The sequence below is a fragment of the Apteryx rowi genome, unplaced genomic scaffold, assembly GCF_003343035.1.
Source record: "Apteryx rowi isolate R43461 unplaced genomic scaffold, aptRow1 scaffold_307, whole genome shotgun sequence".
In the NCBI taxonomy this organism is placed as follows: domain Eukaryota; kingdom Metazoa; phylum Chordata; class Aves; order Apterygiformes; family Apterygidae; genus Apteryx; species Apteryx rowi.
The window spans coordinates 273,628-297,791 of NW_020449497.1; the positions used below are offsets into that span (position 1 = coordinate 273,628).

Below are 24,164 nucleotides of genomic sequence, written 5' to 3' on the forward strand. Positions count from 1 at the left end.
AAATGCTTGATCTGTGATCTTTCACAGTATATTCAAACCGCGTGCGATACTTGTTTCAGATTTATTAACAACAGACAAATGCATAGGTATGCTATATGTGATACTAAGAAAAAAAGATTCACCAACATTTTAACTTGAAAAAGGTGTGAGTTTTTCAAGTCTGAAACATAATAATTAATCAGCACATTAGATAGATACCTATACAGGACTCAGCTTATTATTGACTAAAAAGAGAACACTAGCACATAAAAGCTTGCCTAGAGCCTTCTCTTCCCAAGAAATAATTTTATTTTAAAAAATTACTCCCAAAGTGATTAAATTTCTGCTAGCACACAGATTTTTTTCTGCACATCTTGAAAAGAATTATCATCATATGTTACTTACTATGGAAGAATTCCCCTTCCCTTTCCTGAGTGTAGCTCCTGGTGTACAACGTATCATCTCTTCATGGTCAAGAGAAATTTGACTAGTTCCACCCCCAGAGACATCGTAAAGGAAGAGAAAATGACAGGAACTCCTATCTGATTGCTGTAAAGAGAGGGAAGAAAAATAGTAAATCGTGTTTGTTTGCTTTTTTTAAAGGGTAAAAGGGCAGATTTCAGAAAGCATACTCATAAAGGAAAAGGTTGAAGAACTTTTTACACAACACCTTTCACATGTGTGCTCAGACAGCTTTGTAAAGTTACACTCATTAACGGGAGCTTCTTCCTCTCCTCTAACGCAGTCAGCTCCGGGCTGGAAGGATGCATTTAGAAGGCACATGCATGGACCAGTTTAAGATATGAAGGAAATACAGACAGTATTGAAATGGAATCTGATCCTTAGTTTTTATATAAGTGAGTATCGCTACAATACTACTGCAAAGAAGAAACAGGAGACTTCTTTTTTCCACATGACTGAAGCAGAGTAAAGAAAAAACAGAGCTATATTAAGCACAATAGTTGTAGAAAAAAGAGCTGGCTGGTAGTGGAAAATGAGAAGTCTCAAACTCTAAGACAGTAATTCATACAAAAATAATTTATCTTGGAACAAAATTTCCCCCTTAAGAAAAGAAAGCAGCCTTCTGACAGTCATCTTTGAAAAATAGCACCTTATGGCGAGCCCAAAATGATGCCTTTTCCTTCATGTTAATTCCCTTCCTTCAACCCTTTACTTTGCTCCTGAAAGTCCTCTATAGGCTTCTTGTTTTTACTCCAGAGAATATACGATAATATAATCATAATTTAGATGTAATTAAATCTAAAAGAGTTTAGCTCAGCAATACTGCACATTTTATACTATACATTTTACATTTAATCAGAAAAACATGAAAGGAGATTGTGAAGCAGAACTCTGATAACAACTACTAACTGTAAACTGTCATCCTCTAAGCACTGAGAGGGAAGAGATTAAAAGAAAAAAAAAGAAAGAAAAAACCAAACTGTTACTCCTCAGTCAGAAGCAGAATGATAAGTGGATTCTCTACTTGAAGGAGAGTTGATTCCCACTTAAAGACCAGACGTAAAAGTCTCCCTGAATTCATAGAAAGCCTGAATGCCTGAGGGGTTCAGCTGCAATTTGTGAGATCATACTTTACAATTTTATATTAAATATAAGATACCAAAGGAAAAAGCCTACTACTCAGCATCAAGACAGACAGAAAGTAATCTCAATTATTAACCCAGCTACCACATTGAAAAGAAAGGAAAAGGTCATTTAAAAGGGGGGGGAAAAATCATTTTTAAGCACTTAAGCATGCTATGTACTGCACGCAAAGCAGTACCCTTCTAATATTAGCATAGCTACTTTCAAGTCAGATAGAGAAAACCAGAAACCCTTTATTTTTTCTAGTAAATCTTTAATTCAAGAAGTAGTATGGCAAGTCTGGTTTTAATTCTAGCAGGCATCTCAAAAATAGCATTAGAATGTGTTTGCATTGCACAAAGTCTCGAGATTATCAGAAAGAAGGTGGTCAGAATTTGAGGAGTCATGTGAACATGAGATACATACAAAAGAAGTTTTATTTCATCCATGAGGATGTATATTTTATCATAACCATCTTTTCCTTTTTCTCACCTTGTAGAATATTTCCCCTTTATATTAAGGCAATTAGTAATAGGTATCAGACACCAGTTCTTCAAAAAAAACTTTGAGATTTTTGCAAAACATACACTTTCTGGGCAAGGAGAACCAAGTAAAACAACCTGTGAAGTTAGAGGAGAAAAAAAAAAATCCTAAACCTAACATTAGTTAACCATTCTAATCAAGGGTGCTTCACACAAAGCATTTTCTCTTAACAGACAGGAAATAAAAAAAGAAAGTGTATGTGTAGCTATTTAATCTCTTTCCATCCTAAAAATAATCTGCAAATAAAGGGAGTGATGAAATAGATACCAACTCATTTTAATAATCTTAACAGATAGGTGTTAACATTTACTTACTTTGTTCTTTAGAAGAAACTTATTCCTACAAATGAGAATTTCTCTCAGCCACTTGAGGATTTCTGTACTGCTGAGCATCTGATGACTAGTTAGTTTCTTGCAGATATAAAAAAGCATTTGTGAACTGCAGCAAAATGAAATTCAGTATTAGCTTTATCATCCAATAACATAAAACTTTTGAAAATGATATCACTATATTTTACATAGAAATAGGCAATTAGTATGAATATCCTATACATATATACTAGCGTCATCTTTTCAAATGTATAATAGATATGATAAAGGTGTGTACTTTAAATGACAACACCCCTCTGACCCTTCCCACCGCCCAGCTGGCCTTTTTAGTTCCCTAGAGGAAGTTAAGCAATTTGAGTACTTGTTAGAAAGTCCGGACTCCAGGGCTGCCGATTCAGAAGTCCTCCATTTATCCACAGAACAGATACAGCACAGACAGTGGCAGTACAAGTTTACCTACACTGCTCTGACAACGTGTCTCAACTCTGTTCTGGAAGGAACACATCTAGGGATGTTCCTTCTTCATATCCATTCAGGCCTCACACTCTCTGTTAAAACTGCCAAAGGGTCCAAATTAGTGTCAATTTTAATGGGTTTTTCCCCCAGCCCGAACAGACCACAAACTCATTTCAGCTATTAGAAATTACAGTAATGAGTTTCAGTTATTGCCCATCTAGGTAGGACTCAGCCCCAAACTATTCCATAACAAGCCTCTTCAGCCATATTTTGCAGTCATGCAGGCCAATTTGTTGATGCCGGTAAGAGTGTTCTTTCTAGACATTAACTCCCTGTCTTCTAAAAAAACACCTGTACCAGTTCAGATGAGATCACCAAATCATTTTTTAAAATACTTTAGCTGATACAGTTTTTAATTCTAAGTTTACAGATTCCCACTTTTTGTTTTGAGCTTTTTGTGTAATTCTGACTTTTTTGGAACTCTATTCACCTCAATATTCTCCAAGAAATCAACTGCAGTTGCTGTGAAGTTATAAAAAGCAAGATGACAAAGGAAACCCACAGGTCAGGGCAAACAAGTAACTTCCTTTAGGTGAGGGCTTCAGAGTCAAGATTAGCATATTCACACCTCCAGAATTACTTAGCATCACCCTCCCTCAGCCCCCAAAGAAGAAAATTAAATTTAAACAGATGGCAAGCATCTGAATGAGGAGAAAACCCTAACTTTTAAAACTAATAATCATTGTTACATCTTAACGACAGACTGAAGAAAGTCACTGAGAAAGCCAACAAGATGTTGATATTTTTGACGTTAAATTGTAGAGATATCTTTTTCATGAGTACACATAAATAATTTTGACTGCAGATTCATGCTGATGGTGCACAGCTTTCCCAAAATATTCACAGCTATTTCAAAAGAGAAGACGAAGAACAGCTAGTTCTCTTAATTTACAAAAGTTAGCTTACATACCTAATTTCCCAGAACGTTTCTATAGGAGCATCAGGATTCCACAAGTCAATGCTGTCTAGTTGGTGAAGAACTAGCAAGGCCTAAATTCAGAACAAGTTAGAGTATCACTTAAAGACAAAAATTTACAAAGTACTTCAGAAGAGGCAACAAAATAGGTGCAATCACATCTTAATCACATTGTTTTTTAAAACAATATAAAAAGAAAAAAATATGAAACATGTATATAGAGTTATGTATTCATACGCATATACAAAATTGTACATAAAACAGCAGTTTATGGTTAACCCAAATCAAAACTACTTTTTTAGTCTTTATTACATTTTTACAATCCAAAACAAGAAGATTTATCTTGTATTTTCATGCAAATCCATACTGGACACACAGACACAACATTAAAAAATAGGTTTTGGTTTTAATACTGAATAACTCAACCGAGAAAAAATTACTGCAACCAATCTTACAGATACAAATTTATAGCGGCAACAAAATATCTGTAGTTCAAGTTCTCTGCCAAATCAGGACAGGCAAATACTTTGCTTTTTGTAACCATCTACACTAGCAAAAACTGTACTGTAAGAATAGGTTCTGACCATACCTAAGAGCATACTGGTGAAATACGGCCCAAAAATTTAACCTCTGCTTTTGATTTAGCCAGATTAACTAAAAGAGCTCAAAAATCAATTACTTTTAAATTAGTTGAATACAGTTTTCAAAAGAAATACAGATCTGATGAAAATTAAACTGGTCAAAGACTATAAACGAACAGAAAGTTATTGGAGGGAAATCATTAACCTAGCCATAATCATAATAAGTCTTCAAGTGCAGAGTTTAGCCTTAATTACACCAAGCAATTATAGCAAACAAAATCTCTCCTCTGAAGTTAGCCATTACTTGGAGATGTTCGATATGCAGGCAAAGAAATCTAATGACTTTGGTGAAAGTACAAGTTAAAGACAGAAATGAGGAGAGTTTTAGCTATATTTTCCAACAAATTCCAAACAGCAAACAAATTTGTAACTGTTATGGCTGCGATAGGTTACTGCAATACTGTTAAAAATGTCATTAAAAAAAATAAGTGTAGCTGGACAACAACGTGGGTAAGTAGTTATTATTTCAGGTTGGTTCCTAGTTTAAGCAAATACTATAGAAAAGAATTTCTATTAACTAATAGGTTACTATACAGTGTACAGTATACTATACAGGTATACTAACAGTAACCTATTAGTTAAAAATGAGCATGAGAGGCCAGATCCTCAGCCAGTAAAGCAAATAATCAGATCTAAAAGTGATCAAGCACCAAACAGTACACCTAAATTAAATCGCATAATTAACAGCAAGTCAAAATTTTTCCATCCCTAAGTTCCTGTCATTAACAGTAAGGATGTCACCACTTAACAAACTTCCCCAGAGACTTTCACACTAAATAGGATCTCCCTTATACAAGAAATATTCCTGTACTCTACCATTAAAAGTATAAATAATTATGCATTTCATATATGGATATGTATCTCTGTATATTGATACCATTTAGGGCAATTCTGGTTGATGCAAGGTCGACACAAAAGCCTTAGTTTAACTACTAAGATTCAACCATTCATGGAAAGCCTTATTACATATGGGTCTAGTTAATCCATTTTTCAGTCTGTTTGCAAACTCTTCATGTAGAACATGAAAGACTTCATTGAAGTACACATGCTACAGTGGACTTTTTAGCATGGGARTCGCTAATCTAAAGAAGGCAGGATAATATAACTAGCTATCCATCATGGATGCTATGGATTAAAAACAAACAAACAAAACAACAAAAAAACCCTGTTCCCTGTCATTATGCACGAGGAGAAGCTAAAGCTTGCTTCATTATAAATAAAGTGCTCTGGAGACCCACCATAACGAAAAACATACAAAAATTTACAACTAAACTAGCAAAGTCACAGAATTAGTAATGTGACACGGAGAAGTTGAAAGTCAGAAGTAACTCTGGTGACTTTTCAGCTTCTGCAGTCAAAGCTAACAGGAGGAAGATTTCAGTAGCCTTAAAGCATCCTATCCAACCCTGCCACAAATACAACTTCCTCTCATCCACCACGTAATCCAGGGCCAGGCACTACATCAGGTGTTTTGGTCACAGCCATTCAGAAAACACAGAAGAGAAGGCGCAAGCCTAATGGTGGTCTCTGCAAAGATGTAACAGAGGAACTGTCAGACTGGACTTGCTCAATACCAGCGAAGAACAAACCCTTCTAAGAGGTGCAGGATAGTCACAAGTGGCAATATGAACTGCTGCCTTTTTAAAATCTTCTTACAGGCCTCTCCTGTAAAACTTCCAATGTAGGAGACATTTAGAAAAAGATCTCTAGAAGCTAAACTCTAAGACACAGAACTTCACCACTAATCAATGCTTCAGAGCTTCTACAAAAGCCTTGATTTGTCTAGCACAGCCTGTGAACTAATCATCTGGCATGCAGAACATTTATCCCTTACCTCCATGGCTTCTTGTGCTATATCTGGCATGCTGGATTGTGGAACAAGTTGTACGAGGCCTGTAATTAATTCAGCGGTGCTACCTTGCGTCTCAGGCCCTTGCTTCCTTGGATTCTAAATAGTAAAAAGGAAAGCAAGTTTAAAAAGTAGAACTTCTTAATAACTGGCCATGCCATTGACCACTAAAGCAGCTGTGCTATCAGTATTCCTGTAATTAAACAAGGTGGATTTCTGCATCTTTAACAGAGTACCTAGTTTCTTCTTAAGCTATGATGACCCTTCCTTGCGTATCATATCCTTGACCAATTAAAATACTTTTAAATTAAACAATAAACAAACTAGACAAAACGAAAATGTTTAGTGCTGACTGATTAGATCTTAGTACTACCCAATGCAACACTGCATATCACATGCTCTCCACACATACACATTTGTCAGATTTGGTAGACATTTAGTTTACATCTGCTGCTCCACATTAGAGTTGAAAGACAGATTTGTAAAGCCCCAGAAGAATATTTATGAAGAACAGAACATTCATTTCAGCATGAATTCAAGACAACATTACACTTGTTAAATTATAGCTCCCTTTTCACATAACCCCAATGAATCTTTATCCTTTTTTTTTTTTTTTTTTTTTTTTTAAGTACGGTTGCCTAATCTTTCCTTTATTCAACATTATTGAAGATATTAACACAAGTTTAGGGAGAAACTAATAAAGATTTAAGAGAGCATCAGTCTTTCTACTCATGAAACTGTTACCCAAATCTTTTTTTTTTCCTCATCTTAGGTTTCTTCTTGTTCTACTCCCCTCTCCCTTTTTTTCCCTCCTTCAGAGTTATGGAGCTTTATACTCCTTTTTATTGGCTGTTCTGGGTCTCTAGATTTCCTTTTTTTGCCTTTTTCCTTCTACAGTATGGAACCATTATAACTGGAGAAAAGAATAAGAAGGGAAGTATTCTACAGGCCAGGTTTACCTTTTTATTTGTTTATAGTTTTATTTTGGTACTTCTACAAAGTGAAGTTTAAGGTCTTTACTGTTTGAGTATCAAAGTTAACAAAAGTTTAAAAAGTTTTAAAGCATTTTCACAAATAAATTTTACTATTTGAATTAATAATATGATATACTTACACACAGCAAAAGCTTTGGATCGGCATGGATCAGTTTTACCAAGGATAACAGCAAGAACTTGTAGCTTCTGGTTTCCAAATCTGTAGGTTTTTCTTTAAATTTAAGGCTTGTCATTTTCTCTTTAAATGTAAGACTCTAACAGGAGGAAAAAAATCACAGTAATTGTCAATGAGGTATTCTATGTTGTGAGTTATAATTAAACATTTTAGGAACTGTATTACTTATATAATCCATAAAAAATTTAAAAAGAGGTATATTAAATTCACTCAAGTAAAATCACACAGCCTTCTACTTAAAAATCCCCTTTTAAAAATGCATATGCTATCATTTTGTTATGTCTTTAAAGTTTACTTGAGAAATGCTTTAGTCAGTGAGCTGCATGTGGAAGATTTTGTGCAAGACAAATTGTGGCAAAATAAAAATAGATAAAAGCACTAGTAAGAATTTACAGGGATTTTCTCTAGCCGCTTAGAAATAAGTAAAAACAAATGGTTCCAAGTAAGCTGGAATACATGAGCAGGAATTTCTCAAAGGCAAAACATTCTCTTTATTTTCTGCCAAAATCACGGTCAGAACGACAGTATTTTCATCCACACGACCTCTGAGAAGTGCACCTTCCAGCTTTCACAAGATACTGCCATTAATACAATACACAGTGCACCACAAATAGAAGAGTTAGCTTCATTTGAAAACGTAGTCGATTACTCCTGCACCATTCAGCCTCCTCATCTGGAATGGAGGACATTTTAAGGTATGTATTTAGAGTCCACATAAGGTATTCTGAATTGATCCAATGTGAAAAAGTGTGAACTGGATCGTATTCTACCACCGCTGTTCACACAGTGGGATCCAGCCACCAGTATTACCAACACATTTAACGAAGAGCCGCGTGCAGCGTTGGCTGAGCAATAAGCACACGTGGATGCTGCCCGATAGGAGGGCTTCAAAAATTTTTATGCTTCAGTCCTACGGCGTGCACAGCCTGCCGAAGCGAACAGCCCTGCCGCACGGCATTCAGCTGCGCTTTCACCTCAGCAAAAAGATACTGGATGTTTGCTAATGTCTGTGATGAGAAAGACTTTTTTTTTTTTTTAAACACATATAACATGAGCTTGCATTAATTGGTCCCCAGTATACCCTAAGACAGAAGATTTCAACTCCCTCCATTAAGTTCAGACAATTTATATATTCATTAACTTTATCCTATACCACCAGGGATTAAGTTATTATTTTTGCTTACTGCTACCAAAATAGTTAAGAGACAGTAACCTTGACAAAAAAAATTCTGCTGTGGATATTCAACACAAGACAGAATACAACTTTCTTTAGAAACTCAGTTTTTTAAACTATTATCTAATTTATTATTTGAGAAGATCTCAACTGAACAGTAACATGAACTTGTTTTTCATTTTCAATTTACAAACGTACAAGTTTTGAACAAAAAAATAAACTAGCTTGAAATCATCCTCAGGGTAACTGAAGTATAAATATGACATTGTATAATTAAATTTTACAAGAAATGCTACAACCTCATACTATTTTGCTAGAAAAGTTACAGGATGAAAATATACAGAATAAAGTCTATCACTTAACAAGCATCTGATCAAGAAATTGGTGCCACACCGGCAGAGAGAACTAATTCTGTGCAAAATCTTAGTTTTATGCAGTTAAGGGAATTCTGAAAACAGCCACAGGGCAAAAAAAAGCTGATTAGTTTGATTGCGTGAAGTAAATAAATTGCTTCACAGAAACTAAAGACTAGCAAAAAACAAAGACAGAGACACGACTGCTCTCTGCAAATACATCAAGGGGATAAACACTGGTTTGAAGATAACACACAACACTGGCACCAGAACAAGGGGGATAAGTTGGACATATATACGTTTAGGCTGGAAATTAGAAAACAATTCTAACCATCAGAGCACGGAGATTCTGGAAGAGCATCATGATGGAGACGTAGGGGGCAGAAAGAAGAGAACCAACAAAAAGCCTTTACTCCTAAGACGGAGCTCAGTTGGTTTGTGAAAGGGATCACGCTGCAATTGCCAACAGCGGCCCTGGACACACAGACCCAGAGGTCTCTTCCAGGCCCATATTCTTAGGTAAAACATGCTACCTGTTGTATCCGAGATGAAGCATTGTGACTGCAGTGGTAACTATGCACAGAAAAGTCAGAGCAACGAAAGGCTTTTCTGCGGTAGTTACAAGGGGTCATACTTACAGCAACAGAGGCCCACTGCCATGCAAAACAGTGACTGGGTGGCATCTGACCATGAGAGCGACAGCAGCCATTAAGAACAGAAAATAAGAAGCAGAAGACAAAGCACCACCAATCAATGTCAGAGTTGCCATTACAACACCCCTGCTATTTTCTCAACAGATGAATACATACACGTAAAAAGCAAGTTAAACATGATGTAGCTTTCAACTAAGGATATTTTACTCATGTTCTTTCATATGAGAAGCCCAACAGGAATATTTTCATGTACTGTTGTTGGCCTTCTTCTAAATTAAATATCCATCACATTTGGAAACTACAGTTCAGAAAACCAGCAAGTTAACTGGACGCATCAAAAGTCCTACATGGAAAGTTCAGAAGAAAGGCAACACAGCTGCATATGAACTTACTAAAAAAAAGCATCTGGATGAACTAGAAACTTGAATTTACCCAAGATTTCTTCTAAGAAGATCAAGAGTATTGACTTTATTTCATAATGCTTGAAAAATCTTTATTATTTTGTTGCTGCCACCAAGGCCAAACAGTCAACTTGCTCAATGGAAAGCAAGCAGGACAAAAAAACAACAACAAAAAAAAGAAATAATCATGCCAATCATGGTAAAGGCACCGCAGTTATGAAAACCTAGCATACAAAAGTATGATTTTTTTTTTCAGGTTCAACAAAAATTGATGTATTACCTAGCTATTTATACAGCAAGAAAGCTTAAAATGGACGACTAGCCACAGAGGAGAGTTACAGAAGGAATACTTCTATGTTGCCCCTTTAAAAGCAGCATGAAAACTAAGAAACATATTAACTGCCTATGAACAGTTAGTCAATATACCAAAAACTGCAAGTTTACAGAGCATGTATGGCTCTCTGTTGCTTTTTGGATTGCAGTGTTTTCCCCCCTCTAGTTTCCAGTCTAAAGTTAATGAATAAAGAACCAGGAATGGAATGGAGACACAGAAAAAGCAACAAATTTGTGTTTTAACAGCTTCTGTACATATCTTACCGGTGTCATGCGAATTGCTGGATGTGCCCCACAGCCTTGAATAGCTTTATGAAGTGTCTCACTGAACATGCTGCGAAGCTCCATGGAATGACAGTACACAGCATCAATCTTGGGCCACCAGTCCAATGCAGACTAGAATTAAAAGGCAGTAACGCTCAAGCAGTAAACTGGATATACATGGGTGACATTATGATTTATTTTTAAATCTGTAACAGTTATAAAAGCTATAATATAATTAACTACCTCCAAGAATAGAAGTAGTTGACATAATATTGCAGTTCTGTTAATTTTTCATTCTAGCCACAAAATTGGTAATATTTAGATGAGTTATAACAAAAGCAATACTTCCAAGTTAGCTGCTTACTATATCACATCTCTTTATGAACAACCACAAACTCTGAAACCATGACTACAGGAAACCATGGCAGACTTTAGGATACAGAAAGCTAATAAGCAATATTTCAAAATGAACATTTAATATATACTCAATTCCTTGTGATACACTGAACAAAACAGAATTTTGATATTGTAAATGCTTAATAATCTCTGAAATACTGTATAACACAACATATTAAATATAATAAAGCATAGCACTTATTTTGAAAATATACCAAAAAATAGCAACAGAATTATACTTACAATAACTTCACTATTTCTGCTCCAGATACACCATCATATCTTAGAGTAGCATGTTCCCCCCTATTTGTCAAAATGCCTAATACTTTTTTAATGTAGTATTCTCACTACCATGTTGGGATAAATGAAATACAAGAGGTAATGTAAATTAAGTAAGGCTGGTTGCTCAGCACTGAGGAAGCCAAACCTCACTGACCAATTCTATGTTCACAGTGATCAGGAAAATATTTCTGAACAGTATAAAGTCGTATTTCAGTGATACAAGAAACCAGAATAACAAATTCAAGATGAACAGTTGCACAAACTCTCAAATTTTGGCGTTCAGCATTTACTACTATTTTACACTACTTGAAATCATGCTGGATCAAATCTCTGGACAAAACCATAAAGCCAACTCTTCCCCTCAGTTTCCATGTCAATATACTAGAAGAAGTAGCAGAAGATGATATAACTATGTGTGACTTGATATTGTGCAAGCTTTTCATGTAGCAGTAAAGCAGCACATATAAAACCAAAAAGCAAAAAAATTTTTTGTTATCCTATATTATAGAGTACTTAAATATATTTGTACTGAAATTTTATACTGGAATACAAGTTCTCAGACTGGTAATCTAACTGGAAGACAGAGTGAACAAAAATTTGAATGTCCTTCTTAGTTGTTACTTTTTGTTTTGTTACAACTCTTGCTGCATGGATACAGGCAACAAGATTTGGTCTACTATTTAAATTCTATTTACTAACCAGATATTGATCTGAAGAGAAGCCAAGACTTCTTAAACACTTTCAGAACTTACATTTGTGATTATTCGGTGGAGCGAATTTACCAGTACATAATGAAACGTTGATGGAGAATTCTGTGCCAAGCAGATCTACAACAAAAATAATGCATAAAAGCAATTCAGGAACACACTTTTCTTTGACATCTCTCATATCACACTGAATAACGTATTGGAGCCTTTTTATTAAATTGACAAAATTGTCAAATATAAACATTAGAATGTCTAACCAGCTAAGAACAGATTTATAAAAACATGCAGAGAGTTATTACTAAGGAATATTTACAAGGTTGAAATTATTTATAAACCTCCAGCTGCTGTTGGCATATCTTTGATAAGTCACAGGCCATCAACAGTACGTGGAAAAAATGACTTACCAGCAAGTAGCGTTCTCACCTTAAAGTGTTGGTTGTTGCGAGGGTTTATGCGGAAGCAGGAAACTAGGCAGTCAATCATAAGGTCTACATCTGCATTCTGATTGCCTCTTGAGAAAGGTTTGCTTGGATTAAACAGCAAATTCTATATATAAAATAATCAGATACAAAGATTATTCTTGTCTACTTTCAATACATCACTCGAGGAAAAAAAGGAGAAAGAAGCTGCTCTTAAAGTTACAGTTTTTAACTATCTAACAATATTTAGTACTTAAAACTAAAATACTCAATTGACATTCTTTTTAACTCTAACTAAATAAAGCAATCACTACTTCTAAAAAAAACTTTTTGATATAAGTTTGTATTTTAATGTGCAGTTAAAAAAAATTACCCAGTGCCATTTCAGTCATGAAATGCTGAGTGAAGAACAGAATGCAGAACTTCAGGAGAAAAAGCAGGGCATAAGCAAAAATAGTAAGGGAGTGAAACAGGGAATGAAACAACTGAGTTTATTTTCTGCTGAAATTAAGAAAAAAACAAAAATTTCCACTGAAAAAACACTACGATATTCAATTAAGGAGAAATACAATTTTTTCATCATTTTAAAATTCAATTGTAGTTAGGAAACTAAGATTTTTTTTTACCTTAAGATCTACTACCATGGACTGCACTAGTAGGAAAATGACAGAATTATCTTCCCAGTTGATGTAGGTAGATGCTTTGCACAGTTTAACACAAGCAATAGCAGCACTTTCAGTCAGCTGTCTGCTTCCACTGTGGCCTGCAAGGGCTTTCCTGAGATTGTCCAGGAACAGTTTCTGCAGAATCCAAATCAAGAATAGTTATAACCAGAGGTTTGGTAATCTACGGTCAGGGTTAGATCCTTAAGTATTAAAACAAAACTGTGCTTTCTGACCAGAAGTCAGGGATATTGGGGTGGCAAAAAGCAACTTGAGTTCACGTATCATTTTGGAGAAACGTTATGTTTATTAGATATTCATTCTGGACCTGCTAGGGCAATCTGGATGCCACAAAAATAGATGATTGTTTACGCTTTAACATAATGTTTGCGGCCACATTGAATTCTGTACCTGCTGCAGGTACTGCAGCTAYGGAACACAGCACAAACATTGCAGAACCGTAGAATGGTACAATACAGCCAGCTAGAAGCCATGCTAAATTTGCTGCCGGAGGAGGCAGCAGAAGCACAACACTGGGATTCAAATCTCCAGGGAACGGTACAAGTCCTGAAACAACATTTGTTTGGGACATACAGCCTGTATGAATCACTGACAGTGAAAGAACATAGGTTAGGTTAGAACTTAAAAATGATGCAGAAATTTACATATGGAAATATAATATGCTTTTTAGGTAGAAAAAGACATAACGAAATATACTTTAAATACAGAATAAGCCAAGATAAGCATCCTTTAAAATTCAAATATGTATCAGAATTCAGATATTTTTCTTCTCTTACCTTGTTCATTTTAGTTTCTTCTACCACATCCTTTGCTATATCTTGGATTATCTCCGGACACAGGACTAGGAGTATGATTTGCAGTGGCCAGACTGCTGCTTTACGTTTTGTGCTTTCAGCAAAACCATCCACTAAGTCAAACAACTTCTCTGCACAATCTGCATAAAACATAACCAAGTTCAGTACCAATTTTAATTGTGAAGAAGTGAAGAATAAGTATGAAAGAGCAGCGGGATAGCTCCTCCTAAACAGAAGAAGGTTCTGTTTTGCATATTATTGACACACTACTGGGAATAAAATGGGCTATAACCCAGTTAGAGCCATGATTTATCGGGGGGGGGGGGGGAAGTATCATCTCTTTTTGACTAGAGACAAATACAGGTGACTCTCTTTAAACCAATTTTTTAAACACATATTACACATATTTAAGAGTTAGCATCTTTTGAGTTGTATTTACTTGATTCGTGAACCACAAATGAAACTCTTCAAAAGTTGAGTCAGGAGAGAAAAGAGATTTCAGTATGTCCCTGCCTGCCCAGGCAAAGGTTGACAGAAATATGTTTCTTATTATGTAGGCTGCACAAGAAGCAAGGAGGACACAAAAAGCAAGTGAATGTGGGGTTGTTTTAGGGAAAAATCCACACTACTTTTAAAGGGAGGGGCGGGGGGGGGAAACCAAACTAACTTTTGAACAGTAAGTCATTTGTTATGCCTTACCAGCCATATCAGTCTGTGGTGTTTGATACAGCTTTGTGAATTCATCGGGATAGTTTTCCACCCAGTTCCAAAATGCCTGCAGATAACACAACAAACCTTTACATTCCACAGCTTAGAAAAAAGTATTTTCCACATCATGTGTTTCAATGAAGAGAGATCCCGCTCCTACTTCTAATTACTCAATGTTTATTGCAAAACATATATGCATTGAAGGGATCCACCACCATGTATTTTACACAAAACAATTGAATTACAGCAATTCCAGAATTAAAGATAACCTGTAAAAAAGCAATGAAGCAGAAGATAAATAATAAAATACTTGCCTTTTCAAGACTGTTGATAACAGCTAACTGAGCTACTTTCTTTAGGGCTTTAAACTTGAATACTGTCTCTGCAAAGGTAAAACATTTCTGTATTTGAAAGAGAAACTTGGTTCTAAAAAGCAACACAGAACATTTATAGAAGATGTCTGAAGTGCAAAGCAACTTTTACACCAATACCTTTATGCTATGAAATTTAAAAAATAGTTTGACAAACATATATATGAATATCTGGAGTAAAATACAGCAATAAAAAGATATACATATCAATACCATTGTGTCATCTTTAGCCATATTTAGAGATAAATATTTCAGTACACAAGTTCACACCATACCTTGCAAGAGTCGTTTTAGTTTTGAACAGTCCACACTGATGTACTGTAAAAGTTCAATATCATGAACATCAGCATTATCTTCTGAACATACAGTCAGTTCCTGTAATCTAAAAATACACAAAGTAAACTAACTTCTCAGAGAGATGATGTCAGATCAGTATGATAGGTATAATTCTAAACATCTGAATATCAGAGGAATATTATATGATCTCCACATATAACAACATATGATCTTCTCATATGAAGATCTCCAGGTTTAGAAATGAAAGACAGACCCTGCATGATTAAGAGCTATTATTACAATATTTTTATTCCATCCTCACCTTGAAAATGAATCTAGAGACAACAACGATGAATCTAACAAGAGACCAATACCATCTGATGATACTCTGTTTACACCAAGATTCGCCTAAATCCTTCTGTTATTTACCATATTGTAACAGTAATCAATGTCACCTTTCCATCTAAATATTAAACTCATGGAATCACGACACCTTTCGACTACTGTCCCTTAACAGCATGTCTTGCCCCATGCTAATTTCTCAAGAGCAAAGCAATGACTGATGGTACTTAATACTGTTGCGAGCTACTATCGCTCTCTGTAAGCTAAAGCTGCTCACGTTTTCCTGCCCTAAAGAAACAGAATTAACTTTAATCATACCATTATAAGCACTATGGTACATTTTCACACTTTTATATTAAATAATTTACTAAGCATCTCATCAGATCCTTAGCCACTAATAACTAAACCACATGTTCTCACAAACTAAGATTGCCGTGACTTGTTCCAAAGCTACAGATGTGTACTTGACATGGAATGCGATTTCTAGTACTACACACAAAAGCTGCTCTTCATTTCTTCAACGCTGGGGAAACTTAACAGCCCACGCTGGGAATGGGAAGGTCCCCACTGCTGTGCTTTTCGTGCCAAAAATCCCCCAGCTGCTGTACAAGGCCTAGAAATATGCCTAAACAGGAAGCACAGGTCAAAAGATCAGCAATGCTAACTGTCGGCAAGCTGACCCCTGTGGAGATTAGCAACAATTGGTCAAACATTTAACTATTTCTGTACAAGCCGTCTTAAAGTAGAAAACGGGATGGGGGGGTGGGGGGAGTGTTCCAGCTCAAAATGATGGTAAAAGAAGGGTTTTGTAGCTTGAGAACTAGACTATACTATAGACATATGAATAAGTATAAATTCAAGGACTAGATTCAAAGACTGTCAAAAAAGTTCAACTGAAAACTACTTCCTATAAAAGGTGCAAAAGAAATTGTTTCTTTTTTCATAAGCAACTAAATATTATCAATTTATTGAGTAAAACTTAGTCCTCCATGATAGATGCCAAGTCTATGTTCTTGAAACAGAAGTTATTAAAAAGCTCTTTAAATGTTTTTGAAATACGTAAAATTGAATAATTTCGTCTGATTTCTAAAATGCATATATTTTCCAAAAATGTTGGAATGGAAGCATATTCACATTATAAGGAGTACGTAAATCCTTGTTTTAACTAAATTGGCACATTCATGGCTATTTGATCATACAAAGTTGTGCAAGATTCAGTTCTAAAGAATCAGGAATGATGTTAGCTGTAACCATGTGCAATAAGAGGTAGGTCACTTCAAGCAACTTTTTGAAAAGTATTTCAGTAATAAAAAGCGTAATATACAACTCTAGTGGACTGACAAACACTGAAGCATTGGAACAACCTGGAACAGGGGAAAAAGAGCAAAGAATAGATGGTAACACCAGGCCTGTCTCTCAATAGTGTACAAGACAAAGTTATTTTTATGGTGTGATGCAAAACTCAGCAGTTGGAAGACAAATGATTTTTTTCCAAAGACTAATGAAGAGTGCTTGAATCCAGCTGTTTTGTCCCCCTCAGGCATAAGACAGACTTAACGTAACAGCCTGCAAGCAGAAAAAATTAGGAAGGAAAACAGTCTTTGGGGATCCGGCAGAGCTGTAGACGATTAGAAATTTTACATTCTAAATCCACATATAAATGGATATAAGTCATTAGTTTCAGCACCCTTTTTTTTCCAAAACACCTTGCACCCACAAGAACTCATTCCACTTTGAGATACAGCAGTATACTTCTGAGTTATCATTAGTTTCACTCTACAATAGCATTTGACCTACACTTATAAGAGCAGATCAAAAAAACCAATGCAATATATATATACAGCACACAGAAAATATGCTGACAGGAATCTAGAATGGATACAAGAGATACATTTTATAACCTGATATTTAAGCAAAAATTTGAAAGGCAGAAAGAGTTTCAGTTAAGAACTATCTGTTGAAATACCTTTTAAATAGTCAACATTTCTCAGATGCAACAGGGTACAACTCATGCAGATGTTCTAGACCCCAGTATTTGTTCGGTTTTCTAATATACTGGCCAAGCGAAGCTACTAGCGTACCTACCTGGTGGAAATGCGGCTGAACACAGCATTAAAATTATTGCAGCTAAGAGAAAAAAGAACCCCAGAGGCCGAATTGCGTAGTTCAGCTGCATGCTGGTTCCCTTCACGGTAAGTGTGGATGAAGTGGCAGATTTCTGGCAGCAACTGTTTTACCAGCATAGTCTCATCTAGTCGCATGGTATCCTTCGGTTGCTGAAAATAAACATTCAATATTTCATGAAATTTCGTTTTGTAGGTTTAGAGGCAAAAAATGGAGTGTCTAGCCACTAGTATCCCAGGACCTGAATCTAAACTTCTAATTCTGCCTGCAGGTTACCACTGACCATGGTGTAAGCAGTCTCCATAGAAAAGGTTTCTTTTCATTTTGACAATAACCGGTATTCACACAATTTTACATTTTCAGGTTAGTCTCCAAAATATGTAGGACACTAAACTGACCAAAACCATCAAGTATCAAGCAAAATACCAAACTATTTTTTGAAATAAAGTACATTCCTGTTGTGAAGACCATACCCTGTTGATCTGTGTAAAATATTACCAGTAGAGCATTAAGTGATCGCTGCTTGAATGGAAGCTCAAAGGGCAAAAGACCCATCCTTGCTTCTTTTTTGGATAGTATTCTTACCACTGTATTTTGATAGTAAATATCTAAAAAAATGAACTGAAAAAAAAAGGTGATTCTCCTTTGCTCTTGCCTGGGATTGTGCTATATGAGTCAAAAATGGCTCAACTTTCCTGCAGAATAAAAATCCAATTTTTGCCAATTTGCACAGTATGAGACATAAGGAAACTATTTGCAAAAGAATTTGAAGTGAAACTTTGCTCTACTAAGAGCAAGTTTTAACAGAAGGGTCAACATTAAAGCTTTCTAAAATTCTACCAATGAATTTACCATAGGGAATTGGGAAGTTTCAGAGACTCCCACTTAGTTGACCTGAGTCCTGTTGCCATGAGAACTTGGTGAAACATTGAGCAAGAACAGTGAGCAAGAAATACATCCGAAGATATCACAGAACACAACGCTCTTTGTATAGAACTTTGGCTTAGTCTTATTAAACATATACTGGTTCAGCTTGCTCTCATTTGAATTGACAAAGCAAGAAGCATTCAGCACAGTTATAGACTGTTCAAATATCATCACGTATCAGAAAAAACACTGATGTTGCAAGAAGCAAGTTTTTTAATTAATTTAGTAAGTTCAAGTGTTTTTTTGACTCACTGAATCAAATACAAAAAGTACCAAAAAGAGGTATTAACTTTATCTTAAAAAGCTGAAACTATTCTGCAAAATATATTTACCTGGATCGTTTGTGAATTTAGAAGAATTCATAATTATTCAGACTGTTTTAGTACTGTAATGTAAGATATGCTGCTTGACAAACCTAACCATAATATGTTCATTACCTTATAAAGAAAGAACCTTCAAAAACAGTTGCAGGGAAACAGCAAAGAGCTTAGATGATTTCATGACATTCATCCAGGAATACAGCTTTAAAAAAAAAATCCCTTTCTTGTTAAAGGAATAAACCAGAGATTTACAAATTTTGCTCACAGTGAAGTTTGGCTTTGCAATTATACAGTTTAGCATAGTAAGTTGTACAACCGTTTACATCCCAAAGGTAAAAGCAAACTGCCTTTCAGCAGAGCTTTGATTGGAAACCTCAGGATTGGACTCCCAATGGAGGTTTGGATGTGGTTAACTAATGTAAACTAGGAAACACCTGCAAAAGTAATCTTTGGAATAGTAATAGCAAAGTTTCTGCTGTACATAAAATTACATGAAACTGAAATAACATTGCATCACCAAATGAAAATCACAAGAAATCTTAAGAAAAATCAACATTGTCTGCAGAAGCTTTAGTAGCAAACATTTAAATACTTGTACTGAATTATTTTCTACTTTTAACATGATAAACTATCCTTTACTTTTGGGTTTTTTTTGTGGGATGAAAATGTTTGCAAGTTCAAAAAAATACAAAGTAAAATATGCCAAAAAGCATTCAAAGTTTATAAAAATCTAGCAACGCTTGGTAAAATCTAACTCTGTGTTTGTGTCCTTTCTTACTTCAGTTCACATACACATGTAGACTTGAGTACATTTGTCTGCAATTCTTTTTAAAGAATTATTCTAAGCAAATCATTGTTTTTAACTCCACAAACTAATTGAGTATCAGGAAGGGCAAATCCAAAAGTTACTTGAATCTATTCAGTTTAAAAAAGGATTCTAATTATTATTACTAAAATTATCATCACTGATTTTAGGCAGGAAAGAAAACACTCAACAAATCCTTAATTCATCATTAACTACTTGCATTTATAGAAAGTTTGGGGTTTTTTTTAAATTAGCATTAATCCTGCTTTTCTCTAAGTCAGATGAGTTAACCTGAATAGCAGTAATAATAGATACGCAAGCATTTGACTTATACTAACTCATTTGATTCCAACTCAGCAATCACTTATGCAAGACTACTCACCCCTGCCAGACATTTTTCCAGTGTATCCAAGATAATCAGCTGAGATAGATATAAATTCTTTTCAGCAGTTTCGCCAAATATTCTCTAGAAGAAGAAAGGATACAGATTCATCAGAGGCACAAAAATGTAACTTGTAACACATTACAGTAACATAGTAGAATGGCACAATAAGTTAAGGCTCCTTTATTACTCTGGCTTTAAGTTTAGAAATAAAAGCAGTAAATATTAGATTAAAATACAAATTAAAACCTAATCACTGAAATGAAAAAATATCCAGTCTGCAATGCCAAATCTAATAAGGAACAAGCAGTACCATAAAACAAGACTAGAGGTGCACTGCAGCCCCTTACCTTCATCTGACCTACAATTTATTCAGAAATGAAGGCTATACCTTTTCAGGAGCTATTTTAGTATCAATTACTGTTGATTTTTCCAATTATGTATTTCATTGCCAAAACCTTACTTAATAGAACTGATGTTACCACAAATCCATACCTACAAACTTGTTCAAGTGCTGCAAGATTTAGCACAGACCACAGGAAGAAACACACACGAGACCCTCCAAGCAGATGCCCCACTTTAGATAGAGCCTGTAGGTAGAATTCCATCAGGCATTTAAGCTCGCACCCAATTTTATTGTCAACAACAGTGACTAGTTCCAACAATATTAAGACAGACAGCAAAACAAAGCAGAAAAGAGCTGGCCAAAAATATACTGCCTGCATGGGGAACACAATGTAGAAGTCACCCAAAAGAAGTTATATTTGAGAGGTTAGTTCAACTAATTGTAAGCTTCAGCAGAGCAAACCCTCAAGATTTTTTTCTGAACACAAGGGTATTATGACAGTGTATTGGTTTGCTCTTTTCTTTTTTCCTCCCGCCAGAGGAATTCTTTAAAAATATTGCTGACTCATAGAGCAGCTCTCTCCATCATCTATAGAAAAAGTTAAATCTTGCTCCTCAGTGCAAAGCAAACAGGGCCATTTTTATTGACATTTCTAGCTAGGTCTTTCCTCTCAAAATCTACATATCGTATACAGAAATTTGTTTTAATTGTATAGACAGTCTTCTCATCAGACAATTATCTTAAACATCACCACACTCTTTCACATTTATGAAGCTTAATTAAAATAAATTCTCTCTCAAAAAGGATTACAAGTAGCTTTAAGAAGCCAAATCCATAACAGCAAGGCAGCATTTTTTGCTTTCTGATTTGATCAATCCTTTGTAGGGTTACAGCAGATCTCTATCTCCATACAACTGACATCTAAAGTAGTTCACTGCAAACTATCTTGGTAAAACCATAAAAATAAATATAGCTAGTTTGGCCAGTTCTATCACCTGTTTCTGGAGATTCCAAATGATCACAAATCACATAGTATCAGGAAGGAACGAACTCAACTTTTCTCGTGACAAATCTAAAACCAGATCCTCCATGAAAAGTCAAATCACATCTTTCTCCTCTTAAAAGATTCCTAAACTTTCCATTTACCCAACTTGATGGTAATGACCATGACTTAATGGTAATGGTGACTTTTCCAGAGTGGGCACTCTACGGACATCCATATTCAGTTTTTTTTCCTTCTGGGTTTCTCCTCTTTGCTTCCACTGAAATCTACTTTGATTGACAATTTTAGTGATGCTGACAAGTCAAATATTTTGTTGGATTTCAGGAATTATTTTATGATTCCTCTTGAGTTACTTCAGAAAACCAGCATGCAGAAGGAAACCATCTACCAAGACACTTGGCTCGCAAGATATCTCTGGAAACTCACAGAAAGATCTTCTCGGATCTCATCCCTTCATATCAGCACACTGTTCTCAAGTATCATCACTAAGAGCCAGTTTCATAAAAGGCTGAGAGCCATATCAAACAAGAAATAGGAAAGATGTGTAGTGCACCCATCTTTCATTCATTTTTTCTTACTGACTTGTAAGATATCCCTTTGGAGGTACAAGTCTATACTGGCAGCATTAGACAAGAGATTGTTTTCAAAGTTTTTTCTTACATGGTCCTGACTGAAATTCATCTGGCTGTTAAAATATAGATCTATATGAGAGAGCAGCTAGCAGTTGACTGGAAATACAAATACTAAAGCATCAAAACAGCCTAGAAAATTCAAACACCTTAAGTTTTAAATGCTTGCACTTCATTTTTCCAAAACAGCTCCTAGCAGGTCACGCTCTGGCAGGAGAGAGAAGAAAAAACTCCTAACTGCTGCTCAACAGCTACTTTGCCCAGCTGTATTCCTCCTGTAACACTTTTTTAGTACCGTTTCCCAAACTTACTGGAACACCTTTTCGTGCTATGAAAAACACCCTCCCTCACCTCCCAGTAATCACTGCTTTCTATTCGCTTGCACAGCGGGTACCTAAAATCGCTCAGAGACCAAATGTAGTATTAGGTGCCTTCATGTACCCACTCCTCAGTTAGCCACACACATTTCTAGCTGCAGACTGTTCCCACGAACAACACAGAGGATTCCCCTTAATCATGACCTTTCTTTGGACTGCACTGCCACAACTATCTTACCAGCTTTATATGTAACAGCTCAACACTGTTGGTAAATATTATTACACGAGGATGAAAACAGCAAATTTAAGTGTAAAAGGCATGCAACAGTTTGACTCAAATTTCAAATGACTTTCTGCAGCGTTTATATAATACGAGTAAATAATATTTTGAAAACATCCAGCAATCCAAAATTAGAAAACTTACCATGTTATTAACATTTTTTAAGATATTGGTGAGACCACTTATGACCAGGGAAAACTTGTACTTGGAAATGTTTATGAGACATTCCTTGTTGTGTTCCGTGCTGACTTTGGTGTGGGTATTCTGCTGGCCAGCTTTTATAGGAAGCTGCAAAAACAGACAAGTATTGTAAGCTTTTTTTACATTAAGATTTACATCTTTAAGAAAGGGTTCAAAATTTTTTGAGATGCCAGAGACAACTTTGAAAAACACTCCATAAAAAAACTACACACACACTCTGATTATTTCACTTTATCTATATTTATCTTTATACTAGAGATAACTATAAAACAAAATACTGAAGCTCGCCTATTGCTTTTTCCTGAATTGAACCCAAACCTCTATTTCATGACAATTTGCTTACAAATCAAAGGTCAAAGTAATCAAAAGCAGCAGAAACTCAGAGAGATGCAAGTTACATGGAATCCTGAGAACGTTTCCTTTCCCGCAGAAGCTGGCTAGCTACATCCCAAAGGCTTCCCAGGGCCAACACCTGCAAGCTGCGAGCCACACGGCGGGACTGAGGGTGGCTGTCGCACAGTAACTCACAAAGGGGGCGAGCAGGAAGGTGGTCACAGTGGTCCCAGGAGCGTCCTCCCATTCCCTCTGGGCAAAACTGGGCAAGAAGGACAACTGAGCCCCAGGATGAACCAGCAGCGACAGCCTCAGCAGTCCCTGCTGCGTCCCTTCTGCTTCCTGAGGATTTGGATTACCRAGAAATCCCTGGGCAGACACAGCCCCACTGTCATCCACTTGAAGAAGCCTCAGACACACTTCGAGCACTCGTGAACCACACACGACTTGAGCCCCATGTTAGCCACCCTTGCTCAACACCCGGTGGTGAAAACTAGACTTCAAATACAGCTCTTTCAGAAAAGGTTAGATTCAGCATAAATGGACAAAACTGAGATGTTAATCCTAATCCTACTGTGTGAACACAAGACACTGTTTCATGCTGTACCCAACTTCAAGGGTCACAAATTCATCACTTCCTAGCGCAGTCACTTCCCTTACGTGTAGTTCACAGGAGCCAGCCACTTAACAAGCTATCACACAAAAAAGTGCAAAGCAGTTCTTTGTAAAAATTCATTTTACTGAGGATTGACTTTTTTTAAAAAGCTACCAAATATGGGACAAAAAAAGGAATCACTACTGTCATCTCTTTTCT

The 24,164-nt window shown here is 35.9% G+C and overlaps 1 protein-coding gene across 21 annotated transcripts in view; it reads right to left on the minus strand.

Annotated features, from left to right (window-relative positions):
- The window catches only part of NF1 (neurofibromin 1), a 110,693-nt gene that overhangs the window by 77,174 nt on the left and 9,355 nt on the right, over window positions 1-24,164 (minus strand). For 12 of the 21 annotated variants that reach the window (XR_003254309.1, XR_003254310.1, XR_003254308.1 and 9 more), the window contains 17 exons: window positions 22,961-23,104; window positions 20,242-20,325; window positions 17,769-17,959; window positions 15,341-15,447; window positions 15,009-15,076; window positions 14,686-14,761; window positions 13,969-14,126; window positions 13,136-13,309; window positions 12,514-12,636; window positions 12,136-12,210; window positions 10,706-10,837; window positions 9,693-9,737; window positions 7,472-7,606; window positions 6,343-6,456; window positions 3,862-3,941; window positions 2,421-2,544; window positions 385-528 (listed from right to left, as the gene is read on the minus strand). Coding sequence is in view for 18 of the 21 variants with exons in the window: in XM_026070230.1 (XP_025926015.1) it covers window positions 385-528; window positions 2,421-2,544; window positions 3,862-3,941; window positions 6,343-6,456; window positions 7,472-7,606; window positions 9,693-9,737; window positions 10,706-10,837; window positions 12,136-12,210; window positions 12,514-12,636; window positions 13,136-13,309; window positions 13,969-14,126; window positions 14,686-14,761; window positions 15,009-15,076; window positions 15,341-15,447; window positions 17,769-17,959; window positions 20,242-20,325; window positions 22,961-23,104 (1,974 nt within the window). In the remaining 3 variants the exon portion in view is untranslated. Of the gene's footprint in view, window positions 1-384; window positions 529-2,420; window positions 2,545-2,796; window positions 2,957-3,861; window positions 3,942-6,342; window positions 6,457-7,471; window positions 7,607-9,692; window positions 9,738-10,705; window positions 10,838-12,082; window positions 12,211-12,513; window positions 12,637-13,135; window positions 13,310-13,968; window positions 14,127-14,685; window positions 14,762-15,008; window positions 15,077-15,340; window positions 15,448-17,768; window positions 17,960-19,171; window positions 19,257-20,241; window positions 20,326-22,960; window positions 23,105-24,164 lie in introns of those variants that run through there. The other 9 variants (XM_026070244.1, XM_026070235.1, XM_026070243.1 and 6 more) reach the window with 4 other exon arrangements.